Source organism: Musca domestica, unplaced genomic scaffold (assembly GCF_030504385.1).
Source record: "Musca domestica strain aabys unplaced genomic scaffold, Musca_domestica.polishedcontigs.V.1.1 11, whole genome shotgun sequence".
In the NCBI taxonomy this organism is placed as follows: Eukaryota; Metazoa; Arthropoda; class Insecta; order Diptera; family Muscidae; genus Musca; species Musca domestica.
The window spans coordinates 7948239-7962995 of NW_026712133.1; the positions used below are offsets into that span (position 1 = coordinate 7948239).

The following is a 14757-nucleotide window of genomic DNA, read 5'->3' on the forward strand; positions in this document are numbered from 1 at the left end:
CCAAAGTACGGGTGGTATAAAAAATATTGTATGTGCTCAAAAATGCTGAAAAGATTAGAACGTTCTTTAGCTACACAAAACCGAAAGCACAAATACTACCTCTGTGGTTTTAAAAATTAATAAACATATAATTGTTTAACAACACTTGAAAACATAATTTTAGAAGACCAAGTGCTGTTACAAATGGGGGTTACTACAAACTGTCGACCCGATCGATATTCGACCCTAGACCCCGGACACAAAACACGGTTTAGACCTGGATCTACTAAACCAATATGAACAATATAGGTATCATTGGAAAGCTAATGAAAATCTATCCAACAAGTGGTCACATTATGGGGCTATTTAAAACGGTTCGGGACATGTATATTTTTGGGCACGGATTTTTTAAAAAATCCCCCAAAAGTCTAAAAAGGCGCAATTTCGCAGTCAACGAAATTTATGCCAAATTGCAGTTGAATCTATAACCCTCCCAATATGTTATTCCGATATCGCCGAAAATTGGCGGAAATATGAGGAAAAAATGTCAGGTATGATAGACAGGTCTCAAAAATCTATTCCAGAGCATTTCCTTGCACATTGAATCGATAATATGAACAAAAACCCTTAAAAAGTGTCAGCTCTGTTAAATTATAACATAATGCTATGTCACGATATCGTGACAACATATTTTCCCACTACCGACGCCATCTATTGAAGAAAAGTAACAATGTAATGTCCCATCCAAAGACATATATTATAATAAGATGAGATCAAAGACATATAATATAATAAGATGGGACCAAAGACATAAAACTACACCTAATTCTGTTTTTACATGGTCTTTTTGTACACGGTTTTGATATAACACGGTTTGAAAATTAAATATTTTTAATTTTTTACACGATTTTATTCCGTTTAGCACGATTTTAAATTTTATGTACTTAAATTTTTTTGTCAAATTTAATTTTTGCGAAGTATGTTCATATCACAAAAAAGTATTTATGAAAGAAAAAAGTTTTAAACCATCGATAGTTATTCTATTTTATTTTTTACCTTAAAAATTGAATAACCTATTCTTTTCGTTCACAATATAGTTTTTTAGTTCCTGAACTTGCCATACATTTAACTTATATTACAGAGTGCATATCTTTTTATCATTAATTACTATGCTTGTGAAAATAAGCATTATATATTTGATTTAATAAAATAAACATGAATTTTTGTTCTTAAAAATTCTTGTTTTTCACTAATTTTAATAGGTTTTAGAGATTAGGAACAAATCACCCATTTTAGTATAAGATCAATGTCTTTTTTTACACGTTTTTTTTTTACACGGCTTCTTCTGGAACCAATCTACCGTGTAAAAACAGACTTAGGTGTATAAAGATTGGACGAAATGCATATGGGCTTTACTTTTTCTATCAGGTAATAGATGGCAGGACACATAACAGAAATGCATTGGAAATTTAAAAAAAATATGTTATTCCTATATCGCCGAAAAATGGCGGAAATACGCGGAAAAAAATATCAGCTATGATAGACATGCTCTCAAAAATCTATTCCAGAGCATTTCCTTGTTCATTGAATCGATAGAAATCAACAACAACCCTTAAAAAGTGTCAGCTCTGTTAAAATTTAACATAATGCTGTCACGATATCGTGACATAACATATTTTTCCACTACCAGCGCCATCTATTGAAGAAAAGTGAAAATGTAAAGTCGCATCTTATTATATTATATGTCTTTGGTCGCATCTTATTTATTATATGTCTTTGATCCCCATGGGACATTACATTGTTACTTTTCTTCAATAGATGGCGTTGGTAGTGGAAAATATGTTATGTCACGATATCGTGACATAGCATTATGTTATAATTTAACAGAGCTGACGCTTTTTAAGGGTTGTTGTTGATTTTATTGATTCAATGTACAAGGAAATGCTCTGGAATAGATTCTTGAGACCATGTCTATCACACCTGACATTTTTTCCTCGTATTTCCGCCAATTTTCGGCGATATCGGAATAACATATTTTTCTAAAATTTCCAATCCATTTCTGTTATGTCGCCTGTCATCTATTACCTGATAGAAAAATTAAAGGCCATATGCATTTTGTGCAGTCTTTATAGTTGTATGTCTTTGATGGGATATTACATTGTTTCTTTTCTTCAATAGATGGCGTTGGTAGTGGAAAAAATATGTTATGTCTTTGTATGCATTTTGTCCAATCTTTATAGTTTTATGTCTTTGCTAATATTTACAAAGCTGTCTCACTGGCAACGCTGCTCAAAAAGGAAATAAATCAATCGATAGTATCATCGATTATTTTACATCTCTAGAGTAATTTCCCTCCAGCAATTCCACATTGTTCTGCCTCCGTAAATTGAAATTGTTATAAGCAATCCGTTTACAATAACTGCATAACGTGTTACATTATTAATTGTTCATAGTGGGCCACAAGCACTGACCTCAGGATGGAAGAATTAAAAAATGCGGCTTATTTTACTGAATATGAAGATCTCGAGGTAAAAGTTTTATTCAACATTACAAACTACGTCACTTGCTGAATTTGTTTAAGGCATATTGAGCTGTCACTGTTCCCTTAGTTTATAGGTGTTTATATAGGATTCAGAGATATTAGTCTAACAATTCAATTTGTGTTCCAAAGTTAGCTAAATTTGATACTTATTTAAAAAACAGGGGAATTAGAATTTAGTTTATCTTGATTTATTAAAACGTGTTGTGTGATTGTATCGTAGGTATTAGAAGCATAAATATTGTCATTTATGTGTTTGTTTTCTCTTTCGAGACGAGCTTAATGATCTGAAATTTCCAGTGAAAAGGAAGCCAGATAGACACTATCACACACTCACCACTATGCGACGCGTTTCGCCGTTGGTTAAGCGGCTCATCAGGCATATTTGGTGTGGATGATGGCTTACAAGGGCCGTTCTCTGGAAAGTAGTATATATTTCGAACTTATTGCAAATTAGCATATGGGAATTATACACTAGAAACTCTCCAGGTTCGACTCAAGTTCTATTGGCAGATCTTTTTCACAGCAAAGTTTTGTTTTTGTAGTGATGGATTTTTTGTCCACAACAACTACATTGCTTCCAATGCATACACTTGTTTTAGTGCTGCTTTAGGAAGACGGGTTAATGGCTCTGAACGTAGAGACGGCAACTTCTAGTTGGCTGCACACCGAGGTCCTCGGTTCAAATCCCACAGCCGGGCTCGGCTGAATTTTTGAGTTTTGCCTTGTTAAGGCGAAGATCATATGTTTTATGATTTATGTGTTTGTTTTCTCTTTCGAGACGAGCCTAATGATCTGAAATTTGCAGTGAAAAGGATAGCCAGATAGACACTATCACACTCACCACTATGCGACATTTATGTTTATCAACTAATACAAAATCAAAATAAATATTGAAAATTATTTCGTTCATGGAATCTCTTTGCACAAGTAGGGATTATTTAAAAGATTCGGAATTATATCTAATTTATAGATTTGTTGGATCCTCATTTTTTATATATAATACTAAAAGTCGAAAAGGTCATATTATGGGCGTGCACAAAATACATGCCAAATTATAATTGACACTATAATCTGGATCCAGAACCCTAATAACTCGATTTTTTCATTTTTGATTCAAATATGATGTTTTTAGTGTTGGAAGGCAACTAACATAAACAAGTATAAAATATTGAAAAGCTTTGCGTAGCCGGCTTAGGACATACCTTGAGCAGAAAATCACAAGCCCTGACCAAAGGTCGCCTACTTAAAAGATGTATCAATTAAAAAAATTGTTCGTTCTTGTAGCCTGTGTTGGACATATCTGAAGCAGAAAACTCCAAGTTTTGTTCGGAGTTCGGCTACCTAAAACAGTATCACATTTAGATTAAATCAAGTTTCAAATTTGGTTCAAAAATTTAATAGCCAGATTAAATCAAGTTTCAAATTTGGTTCAAAAATTTAATAGCCAGACAAATATCTCTGAAACCTATCGAAATATCGAGGTCCAAAAATCGATTAAATTTGATGTAACTCCCTAACCGTTTAAAATAACCCCGCCTTGTGATATAGAATGTCCAAAAGGATATTAACAAAATTAAAGTAGAAACAACTCTAGTTTAGTAAAAACTCTTCGACTTTTTCGAATTTTTTTTCATAGGTAATTATTTTTACCCTGATTTCGGAAAACTATTTTTTCTTTGGGGACGGACCAGATTTTTGACACCGACTAGACCCGGATCTAGTTACCTGATATAGGTATTTTTGGAGAGCTTATGAAAATACCTATCCAACAAGTGGTCAGGCCGGCTACTTACAAAAAGTATCAAATTTAGAAAAGTTTGGTTCGCGTTAGCCGGTATGGGACATACCCAGAGGAGAAAATCTCAAGCTCCGGCCGAAGGCCGTCCACTTACAAAAAGTATCAAATTTAGAAAACTTTGGTTCGCGTTAACTTGTGTGGGACATACTTAGAGGAGAAAATCTAAAGCCCCGACCGAAGGTCGTCTACTTACAACAACTGTTAAATTAAAAAAACAAAAGTTTAGTTCGCGTAACTGGTTGAACGTACCAGGAAGATAATATCTCTGGACCCAGAAAAGGCATTGTGGAAAGTTAAGAGTAGCAGCAATAATTTGACATCAATTTGGTTGACGCCCATAATGGGCCCCTTTGCGACTTTTTGGGTTTTTATTTATAAAAAATCCGGGTCTAAAAAATAGATAATTTGACTATAACTTCCGAATAAAAAAGATAGTTTCTTGAAATCATATAGTTAGTTAGTTAGATAGTTTCTTGAAAAAAAACTAACTCTGGTAAAAATTTGGAAAAAATCGAAGATTTTTTACTAAACTAGAGTTAAGCCCAAATTACAATTTATGTACCAAAAAGAAACCAATCAAAAATAGAGTTCAATAACATAGAATTGAATGTTGCCATATATCAATTTAGCTTAAGTTGAATTTAGGGCCTATGCTCGGATTGACCTGAAATTTTTACCACATGTATGTATGTTTAATCTGATTACGGCAAAGTAACTTGTTTGTGGAGGAAATACCCGATTTTTGTACCGGAACTTTTCGAAACTATTTTTTTAATATAGAAAGTAAGTAAACAAAATTACCTTTTTTCTATAGGCAAATTTTGGTTCAAAAGCAAACAAATCGAAATGCCACAGTAGACAATCAAATAATATCAGTCGTTGATTTACAAATTTTGTGTTAAAAAATGAATATTTCTACTAAAAGCATGTAAGCATTTCCACGCAATTAAAATGTTGAAGTTTTTATGATTGGTGGAACACAACTGCTTCTGGTGCTCCGTTTAATTTGTCGCTCCATTTCTCCCAACAGCATCACAACAGCTCCTTGCTTACTCAAAACTTAGCAATAAATCTGAATAAAAATTTTGGTATTGTTCACACAACCTTATGTGTGTTCCATTTTATTCGCTATAAATTATCCTATATCCATCCAAAAAGCCCATGAATCAACCTCGCTCTGTGTCTGCTTCGACTATGTTAGGTTAGGTTGAAAAGAGGGCGAAACAATCGTCACATATCCTAGTGGACATACACTTAAGCCATTATTGGCCTGTTGTGTGCTCTGGAATAAAAAGGTTGTTGAAAGAAGACCGGCAGTTTACAGTTGATATTCAGTTGCTTTACCAAAAATCATTAACTGTTTTATTTCCTTTACCATGATCTGATTAAGGTCTGGTATGGAGTCGTTCCCCATATATTGGGATCTAATATTTGCAAACGCTGGGCATTGGCAGAGAAAATGTTTCGTCATCTTCCCCGCATGCCCTGCAAAAACTGTTATTTGCCCAATTTATACAGATGAGCTTGGGGTCGTCCCATAGGATTTTGCTCATTGCACTTTCTTGGATGTGGTCTCCCTAATTAAGTTTCCTATCTAGAATCACACCCAGATATTTAACCTCTTTGGAAATGTTGTTTGTCTTATTAAAGAAGGTTGGTTCATCGATGTGCCCCAGTTCTGTTTTCCTGGTGAAAAGACATATCTCATTTACATAAGGACCTCTTGGTATGGCCCACTTGTATGCAAGTTTCAGAGCCGACATGGCCCTTCAGCAGAACAAGGTTCTTTCCCCTCAGAAGTATTATAACGTCGTCTGCATAGCAGACTGGTTCAAATCCTCCGTTGTTTGAAGTCCACCATTGTCTCGGCTTGTATCTCAGAAAAGTTGTATTCTTTAAGATTATTATGGTAGCTTTCCCAGAATACTGCTCTCTCTCTCTCTTTTCATTTGATACGAATTTCCCCTGTCATCCAGGGTTTTTGCAAGCAGATTTCTCTCTCGATGGGGACAGCATTCTTCGAATGACCTTACTAAGGTGTCCGTTAACCTATTAACATTTCTGTCTATGGCATCTATGCTTAGGTATTCAATGTTCTCTTGCCCTAGCCTTTCTTTTACTAACCTTCCAAACTTCATCCAGTCAGTCGTGGAATGGTTCTGGAAACGAATTGGGTTCGACTTAAATCTTATATATCGATGATCCGAAAAGGAGCGTTCATCCAAAACCTTCAAATTTTGAATCTCATTTATCAGATTTTCTGAACAAAAAGAAATGCCTAAAAATTCTTCCCCAAATTTATTTACAAAGGTTGTTTTATTTCAAATGTTTATAATTATTAGGTCGTTAGTATTTTGATAATCTAATAATCTGGCCGCGTTTGTTAGTGTCAGTACTAACCCACGCAATGTGGGTTAGATAGCATCGCTACCTATTAGTACTTCGTTACCAGTTTGTTTGCTTTGCTCACCAGCCGCTGCAGTTCCGACGTAGGTGGGTCGAACGGTAGGTGTACTGACGCTAGGTATATGCGCCATTCTCCTGCTTCAGTACTGTTGCCTCTGATGTCGACAACTCTCGGGGGAAAAGAAAACAAAACATTTTGTTCTTAACAGTCTGAGGTTCCAGAATTAATCCAATGTGTATCTTACCTGTATTAATTAGTCCCATCAGTGCTATAGTTGCCATCTCGCTCCGATGAAGGTGCTATTGACCATGAAGAAACAGATGGATATCTACATGGACCAATGTGAGCGTAAATTTAAAGCCAAAGCTGATGCACTATTTGAGTTGTATTGTGTACAAATTTCTGAGGTAAAAAAGCGATTTGAATGTACTCAGCAGATTAGTGGATGAATTGAAGTCAGGTGTTAATGAGGTGAAGAGCGCTGCTGCAAGCATGGAGGAGAGATTGTTAGGTAGAATTCGAGAGTTGGAATTGATTAATTCTATGCTCCTGCGCAGACTGAACCATTCAGATGTAATTTTTATAGGCCTGCTAATAATGTTAAGGGCCTTAGAGCTCAAGTTGTCAATATTGCTAGGGTTTGTGGATTACATCTGGGCCTCGTGACTTGCATCATTGCTGTTACATCTCTGATCGTAGAGTGGTTCTTGTAAAGTTTAACTCCATTCAGGATAGAGATGCTTTGATGCGGAATTTTTCCAAAAAGGGGCGTATACCTTTAAAGGAAGTAATAGAGGATTGTATTCTTGAATCCCGGGTGTACATAAATGATCACCTGATTAAGTCAACTTCGAAACTGGTTTTTGCTTGTCGTGGTTTGCTGAGGAAGAAGCACATTAAGAGTTTTAGGTTGGTCAATGGTCAATGGCTGGTCGCCTTTATTTGAAGTGGTTCTCTCTGATGGAGTAAAGACTATTTTTGAGCAATGTTAGCTGTTTGAACTGGTCAATCGATCCCGGTTTGCTGGTTGGTGATGGTAATGCTGTATAATAGTTGTCTGCATGGTAGAGGAATTTAGTTAGACGCATCGATGCTGGGACAATGAACTGTCATACCAATTTTGGAATTGAAAATGTTGAATGAAAAATTATTTAAATTTGTAAAAATTGTTAAAAAAACGCGAATTATAATAAACTCCAAATCTACTTATATTTGAAAAAACATTTAAATTTGTTTGACATATCAATTTTTCAGGCATGTCCCGTCTTGCTTCCATGGAAAACTTTTGTATGGTCACTCGAATTGTCAAAGTTTGAGACCGTCTAGATATAATCATAAGGTTGATGAGTTGAAATGTCAGCTTGTTGGTAGTATATTTTTGCCGTGATTGACTTTTGGCTTAACTCTGCGGTGTCTTTGAGTTCGTTGAGGGTGCCGGGATACAAGGTTCAGCGTAATGACCGTATTTAGAGGTCATCTTTGAGGCCAATGCTTGCCAAATTCTGTGTCTACGCAAACTTGTTAACTCTATTGTTGGGTATGTGTTTGGGTTGCTATTATTATATACATATTTCTTTTTATAAACACTACGTTTGTTCGCGCATATTCAATGGAATTCGAATAGAATTTTGGAAAAATTCTGAAAAATAAACTCCTCATTTTTATGTACCAATTCTTCACCATCCGCAACTTATTTGATTAGTGGAAATGTCTCTTTAGTCGTAGGTAGTGCAAATGTTGATCCCGATGAGAGTTGACATTTTATATTCCCAAGGAAATTCCAAATGGTCTTGTTCAAACAAATTCATAATAAATAATTTAAAAAGTTATTTCTAAAGTTTAATTCTCTCATTTGTTTCATAACCAGTTCTTAACATTTACTTATTTGTTCTGTTTTTGTTTGTGCTCTAAAGATTTTAATATTTTTCACTATGCAAAAAAAATTCAAAATTCTTCTTTTTTCATATTTTAAAATGTTTTTCATGTTCTTTGGAAGGTATTTGTGTGTTAAATCTTTGTTATAAAACAGTTGCTTGATTTTTCCCCTTTTTGTTTAGTTGTACTCGTTTTTTGTGGACTTTCTGATAAACTCCGGAATACAAGATTTTCATTGAAAACATTTAACTTTAAAAGAAAATTTGTTATATTAAAATGTACATAACACTCATTTCAGTAGCAAACAATAAATTGTAACTTAAAGCATTAGATCGCGAGGACAATGTGGATCCTAGAATAGAAAAGTAATAGTTTTATAGGGTAAGTGTACCAGTAGTCGGCACTTTTAGGATTTTCGCGTTTTTAATCGCTCACCATTCTGAGTGGAACTTTTCAATTATTACAAAGTTAATTAATTCAGATTCGAAATTTTGTATAGTTTTTGCAATAATAAATAAAGTTTTAATAACTTTTTATTAAATTTCATAAATTTGTAGTTTTTTTAAAACAATGTTTTTTTTTCCAGTAGTCGGCACCACTTGCTAATTGTCGGTATGGCATGTTCCAACAGTCGGCATACCAAATTTTTTGTAAGAATAATTAATAATAATAATAAATTAATTCATTAAAATATAATATTTTTGTTTAGTTAAACTGATTCGACGTCTTTATTGTATCTTAAGAATATGGATTGTTGAGGACCTTCACAGACAAAAATTTAATTTTTATTAGAATAAATCATCTTTTCTTAGCGAAATTGAACACAAAGATAGCTGACAATATATTTGAAGTAAACAAAATATATTTAGTTATAATAGTTTCATTTATTTGGGCTTAAAAATAAAAAGTGCCGACTACTGGGACATGTCGAACTTAATCACACTTACCCTATTTTATTTATATCAATAGAAACTTGCGTTAGTATCGGAATTAATTTTAAAATTATGTGGTTGCCATTGTCGATTGAGCAAATGGGATCTCCTCTTTTATTGTGCCATGCATTTAAGGTAGAACGTAAAATATTTTGAAAATACTTTCATTATATGGTTCGATTTCGTATTTTTAAATGTTGAAACTAATAACAGAGCGGAATGTGAGAAGTACTTTTTTGAAAGTACGGGATCAACATATCACCACCTAATCAATAGCTGGCAATCATACTACTACTTTTTACTCGATCAAATCTGTAAAGTAAAAATAGTTAAAAATTAACACCTTATTTGCTCGAATAACCTACAAAGTTTTACTAATTTTTGAGCACGACAAAAAATAGTAAAGGTTCTGGAATGAACCTATACTGTTTACTTTGATAAAAGAGACACAACTACATTAATTACATTAAAAAATTATATAATATTACTTAAATATATTTTCCTATGTACATATGTACTGACTTAATATTTTATATATATCTTTTAATGATTGGACCATTTTTAGGTGCACGAAATTATGCTGAGAGACAGACCTCGTCAGGAGGCGTACAAAAACGCCATAATGAACAATACATCCTTATTTAGGGACAAAGTAGTTATGGACGTTGGTGCTGGAACAGGTATATTGTCTGTATTCTGCGCAAAAGCTGGTGCAAAATTGGTTTACGCCGTGGAAGCCTCGAATTTGGCCAAGGTCGCATTATCGGTTATTGAGGAGAACAATCTGACATCCATTGTTAAGGTATGTTTGATATTATGAAATTCAAGGATTGTTTCTTTTCTGATATACAACTTTCTTCCATAAAATCAATTGATTTTGTGAATTGATCTGAAAATAAAGGTTTTTACATATATTCAATCAAAAATATATATAAAAATGTCCTTACGAAAAAAAATTTTCTATATATATAAAAGAAAGTTATGTTGGTTACTACTCGAGAATGTCTAGCCGGATTTTGACAATTCTCGCCACTTGGCAGAAAAGGATTAAATCCAAAATTAATGCGTAAAAATTCAAAAAAAAAATCCTATTTCTTTCATATGGCAATAAACCGCTGTACGGGGGTCAATTTGGGGTATGCAGTTAATATATTAAAATCCACAAAGGGTTTTGGGTTACCGGCCCAAACTTTTTTAAGGGTCTATTATATTTATTATATTTTGCTTTATAATTCACAACATTTACGATAGAGATACATATGATAATTTTTTTAAATAAATTAGATACATTTGTTACATTGTATGGGTTACATGAACAATCATTTGTACAAAATATGAGTCATGTCGATCTATACCACATGAGGGTATACCTCGATTTTAAGCGGTTTTTATATTTTTTAAAATAATTTTGGCAAAACAGAGACTTTATCGGTAGACGCACAATTTGTGGTGCTATGATGATAGGTGTAAAATAGTAGTTAACTTAGACTATTCTGAAATCAATCATTGAGGCCAGCCTCAATTATGAGGTGAAAAAACTAAATGCCACGCAGCTGGAGATTCTTAACATTGAAAATTCCAAGCTACAGCTCATTTGAATGAAAAATGTTGCTAAGCATTTTACAATACTAAAAATTGAGCTGAGCTCTTGCATGGAGCTATTACAACTGTTCGTGTATATTTTTATACCCTACACCACAAGATGGTCAGGGTATTGTCTTTGTGCATTTGTTTGTAACAGACAAAAGGAAACGGGATAGACCCATAGTTCCTTTTGATGATCTGCATAGAATCACATTCTGAGTCGATTTATGCATGTCCGTCCGTCCGTCCGTCTGTCCATGTATTTTTGTAAACAAAGTTCGCATTTATTGCCCTATCCAGATGAAATTTTGCACAAATCATTTGTTTGACCCAAGGACGAACCCTATTGAAATTGGAGAAATTGGAAAATTTAGACGTATCTCCCATATATATCTTCGTCCGATTTGCCTTTTATTGTGCACCAAACGTGTAATATCAGCCCGAATAATAAGTATGCCAAATTTGACCGAAATCGGTTCAGATATAGCTATAGCTCCCATATATATTGTTCATTCGATTTGTTATTTTTGTCCCCCGCAGCCGTAATATGCATTCTGTAACAACAATATTTGGAGAAATATATCAAATACATCTCAGAAATACAATTGCTAAATTTTATCAAAATCGTTTCAGATTTGGATATAGCACCCATATATAACTTCGTCCGATTTATTTTTTATTGTGCACCAAACGTCTAATATTAGTTCAAATGGGATAGAATTTGACACTTACGACCGAATAAAGTCTATAAGCTATTATGTCAAATTTGGTGAAGATCGGTTCAGATACAGTTATAGCTCCCATATATACTGTTCGTCCGATTTGTTATATTTTTTACCCACAGCCGTAATATGCACTACTTAACAACAATATTCAGGGAAATATCTTAAATACAGCTCAGAAATATCTTTGCCAAATTTTATCGATTCAGATTTCGATATAGCTCCCATATATATCTTTTTCCGATTTCAAATTAATTGTGCACCAAATGGGCAATACAAGTCTGAATTTAAAAGATACAAATGCTTCGGCATATTTAGTCCTTTGAACTTTAAATTATAATTATAATCATAGCGTGTGTGATTGAATTCTCCCATAAAAACGTTTAATTGTTATGCGAAGCTCTACTAAATTAGCAAAGTGGTGTAGGGTATCATAAAGTCGGCCCCGCCCGACTTTAAGTAAGACTTTCTTTACTTTTTTAATAGATGTGTTATATCATCTAGTTCTTCAATCCAAAATTAAAGCCTATGGCTGAAAAATAGAATCAGTTTTTTTTAAACACTTTAAATCGATCGCTAAATCGACTAAATAGAAATACTTACCCATGACAGAAATGTATACAAAGTGGCGGAAAAGTTAACTTCCGTTATTTTTTTGGCTGTAATTAAAAAAAAAGAAAAACTGATTCTTCTTGTGGATTATTTTTATTTGGTCTTTTAGTTTTTGTACATCAAGTCGAGAATATTATGTCATGTAAATGGCCGCCGTCACAGTTTATTTTCATTTGAGTCCTTTTTATGGCATTTTCCATCATTTTGGCCAAAACTTCTGGCAGTAGGTCCTCACATACTTGGCGGATATTGTTTTTAAGAGCTGAAAGAGTCTGAGGCTTCTTGACATAAACCCATGACTTCAAAGCCACACAAAAGAAAGTCTGGAGCGGTCTTGCCGGACAGTTCAAATAGCCAAAACGGGAGATTAGGCGCCCGGGAAATGCATCTTTCAGCATATCGATCGTTGCATGTGCAGACAATGGTAGTAACAACTACATTAGCTGTTAAGTAAATCTAATTATTATCATGTAAATAAAAGAAATCTCTTTGTCGAAAATATTGTTAAAGATACATTGTGCTCAAAATGCTGTGATATTAATATTAACAATTATGTTTTGTTAAATAGATTGCCCCTGAAGATGCAATTTGGTAATTGTGAAATAATGGCAATACCTTATTGTAATCAGTAAAATATAAAATGTACAATGACCTAAAGCCCAAAAAATCTTATTATTTAAAAGCAAATAAAAAGGTCGACAAACAACCAATGCTCAAGATAATTATAAGTTATATAGTTAAATGGTTTCTTTGGTTATTTTTATCCCACGTATTACATACATAAGAAACAAATAAATAATTGTATTTTTAATATAAAAAGGACAAAATAGCATTATCTGTTCAATATTAAATAACGTTACAACTAAAGTAAGGCCAAAAACACCCATTAACTCGTGCCACCATTTTGTGTGGCAGGGCTAATAATGGTATTGATTGCATGAAGATTTTTAATGGACACAGAGATTAAATTTGTGACATATACGTCACAGATAGGCACATATGCGACATTCGTGTCATTTACGCTTGCACAAAAAACATCAGGAATAACAGCAGTCCGTTGCTGATCTGATGAAGGAAGCAGTTAGGCTGTTAAGGATTAATTAAAATGACCAGAAATTTGTCCAATGAAGCACCAAAGGGGAAGAGTTACATCGGCATTGTTCAATCCCAAATTCCGTCGAGGCTGTCGTAGATATTCGTGCCCTGAAAATGGAAGCGATTTAGTGTTCCCATATCTTCCTATATAAGTATTTTCTTATGTTTCAATCAGCATCCAAGGTGTATCCGATCCGATCGATCTTACTATACATAAAACCTTTAAATAGTTTAGAAATTGCGAAACTTGCAAGTAAAATACGTCATCATATACATATTTCGGAACTATACATATAGAACTGCGGAGAAAAAACCACCATGCGATTTAATACGTGCAACTTACGATGCATGTTATTACTGATTTTTTAATTTCTGACAAGTCATTGTATATATAGAAATGTTCCCGTTTTCATTTAACACCATATGACTGTACCTAACCAATTTTCGGTGTTCTGATGATTTTAACCACATTTTCAACATTCGGTACATAGAGTTCGTTATAGGTTCTACCTCCGGTGGCAGATTATTGTGTAGAGTTTCTGGCTTGCGTGGAGAAACAAAACTGTCCTAGTCCGAATTCGAACTGAAAGTCGGTAGAGACTTCAGATTTCGGAACCGAATTCGGTCCGACTTCTGACCGAAAGTTATATGGAGTGGTTGTCGGACCGAAAGGTCGAATGTCTGAAGTGAAGCCGACTTTCGAACCGAATTTTCATGGATATCCATGGGAAATTCGGAAGGGAAATTAGAGCTGTCAGCCCGAATTCGCCGCGAACTCGGAAGCAATATCGTGCGCATTTCTGATTTTGTTGCCGATTTTCTAATAGTATTCGGTTTTATATCCATGGGAAACTAGAGCTATGAGATCGATTTCCGACCAACCAATGTAAACATTCAATTGACAAAAAAATATTTCTTCCACCGTCAACCTTCAACTATCTTTGAACACTAATTGGCGCAGGTCAATAACAATTACGCATATATAAGCACAAAAAAACTCTTAAGGAGAGAGAAACTCACTCAATTTCTTTCCTTTCTGATTGTTTATAACTGTTACCCTAGATGCAGAAGAGAAAAAACTGGGACAAATTGGCAAGATTCGGAAATACGTTGGTCAGACATGTCGGAAAAAACTCCCGACTTTGAGCAGACGTGTCGGACGTCCGAAATTTGGTTCACTGGGTATAGGCGACAAAAGATATCAATATCGA

General features: G+C 34.1%; 1 protein-coding gene and 1 long non-coding RNA gene across 2 annotated transcripts in view; both read left to right on the forward strand.

The window, feature by feature from the left end:
• The first annotated feature begins 2308 nt into the window (after positions 1-2308).
• LOC101901659 (uncharacterized) overlaps positions 2309-14757 on the forward strand; it is a 46619-nt gene continuing 34170 nt past the window's right edge. The window contains exons 1-2 of the mRNA XM_059130502.1: positions 2309-2507; positions 10099-10335. Coding sequence (XP_058986485.1) covers positions 2457-2507; positions 10099-10335 — 288 coding nt within the window. The 5' untranslated portion in view covers positions 2309-2456. The remainder of the gene's footprint in view (positions 2508-10098; positions 10336-14757) is intronic.
• Positions 8657-9465, forward strand: LOC131806433 (uncharacterized). Its single transcript, XR_009344034.1, has 2 exons — positions 8657-9251; positions 9311-9465. It is a non-coding gene; the product is annotated as an uncharacterized LOC131806433 (long non-coding RNA).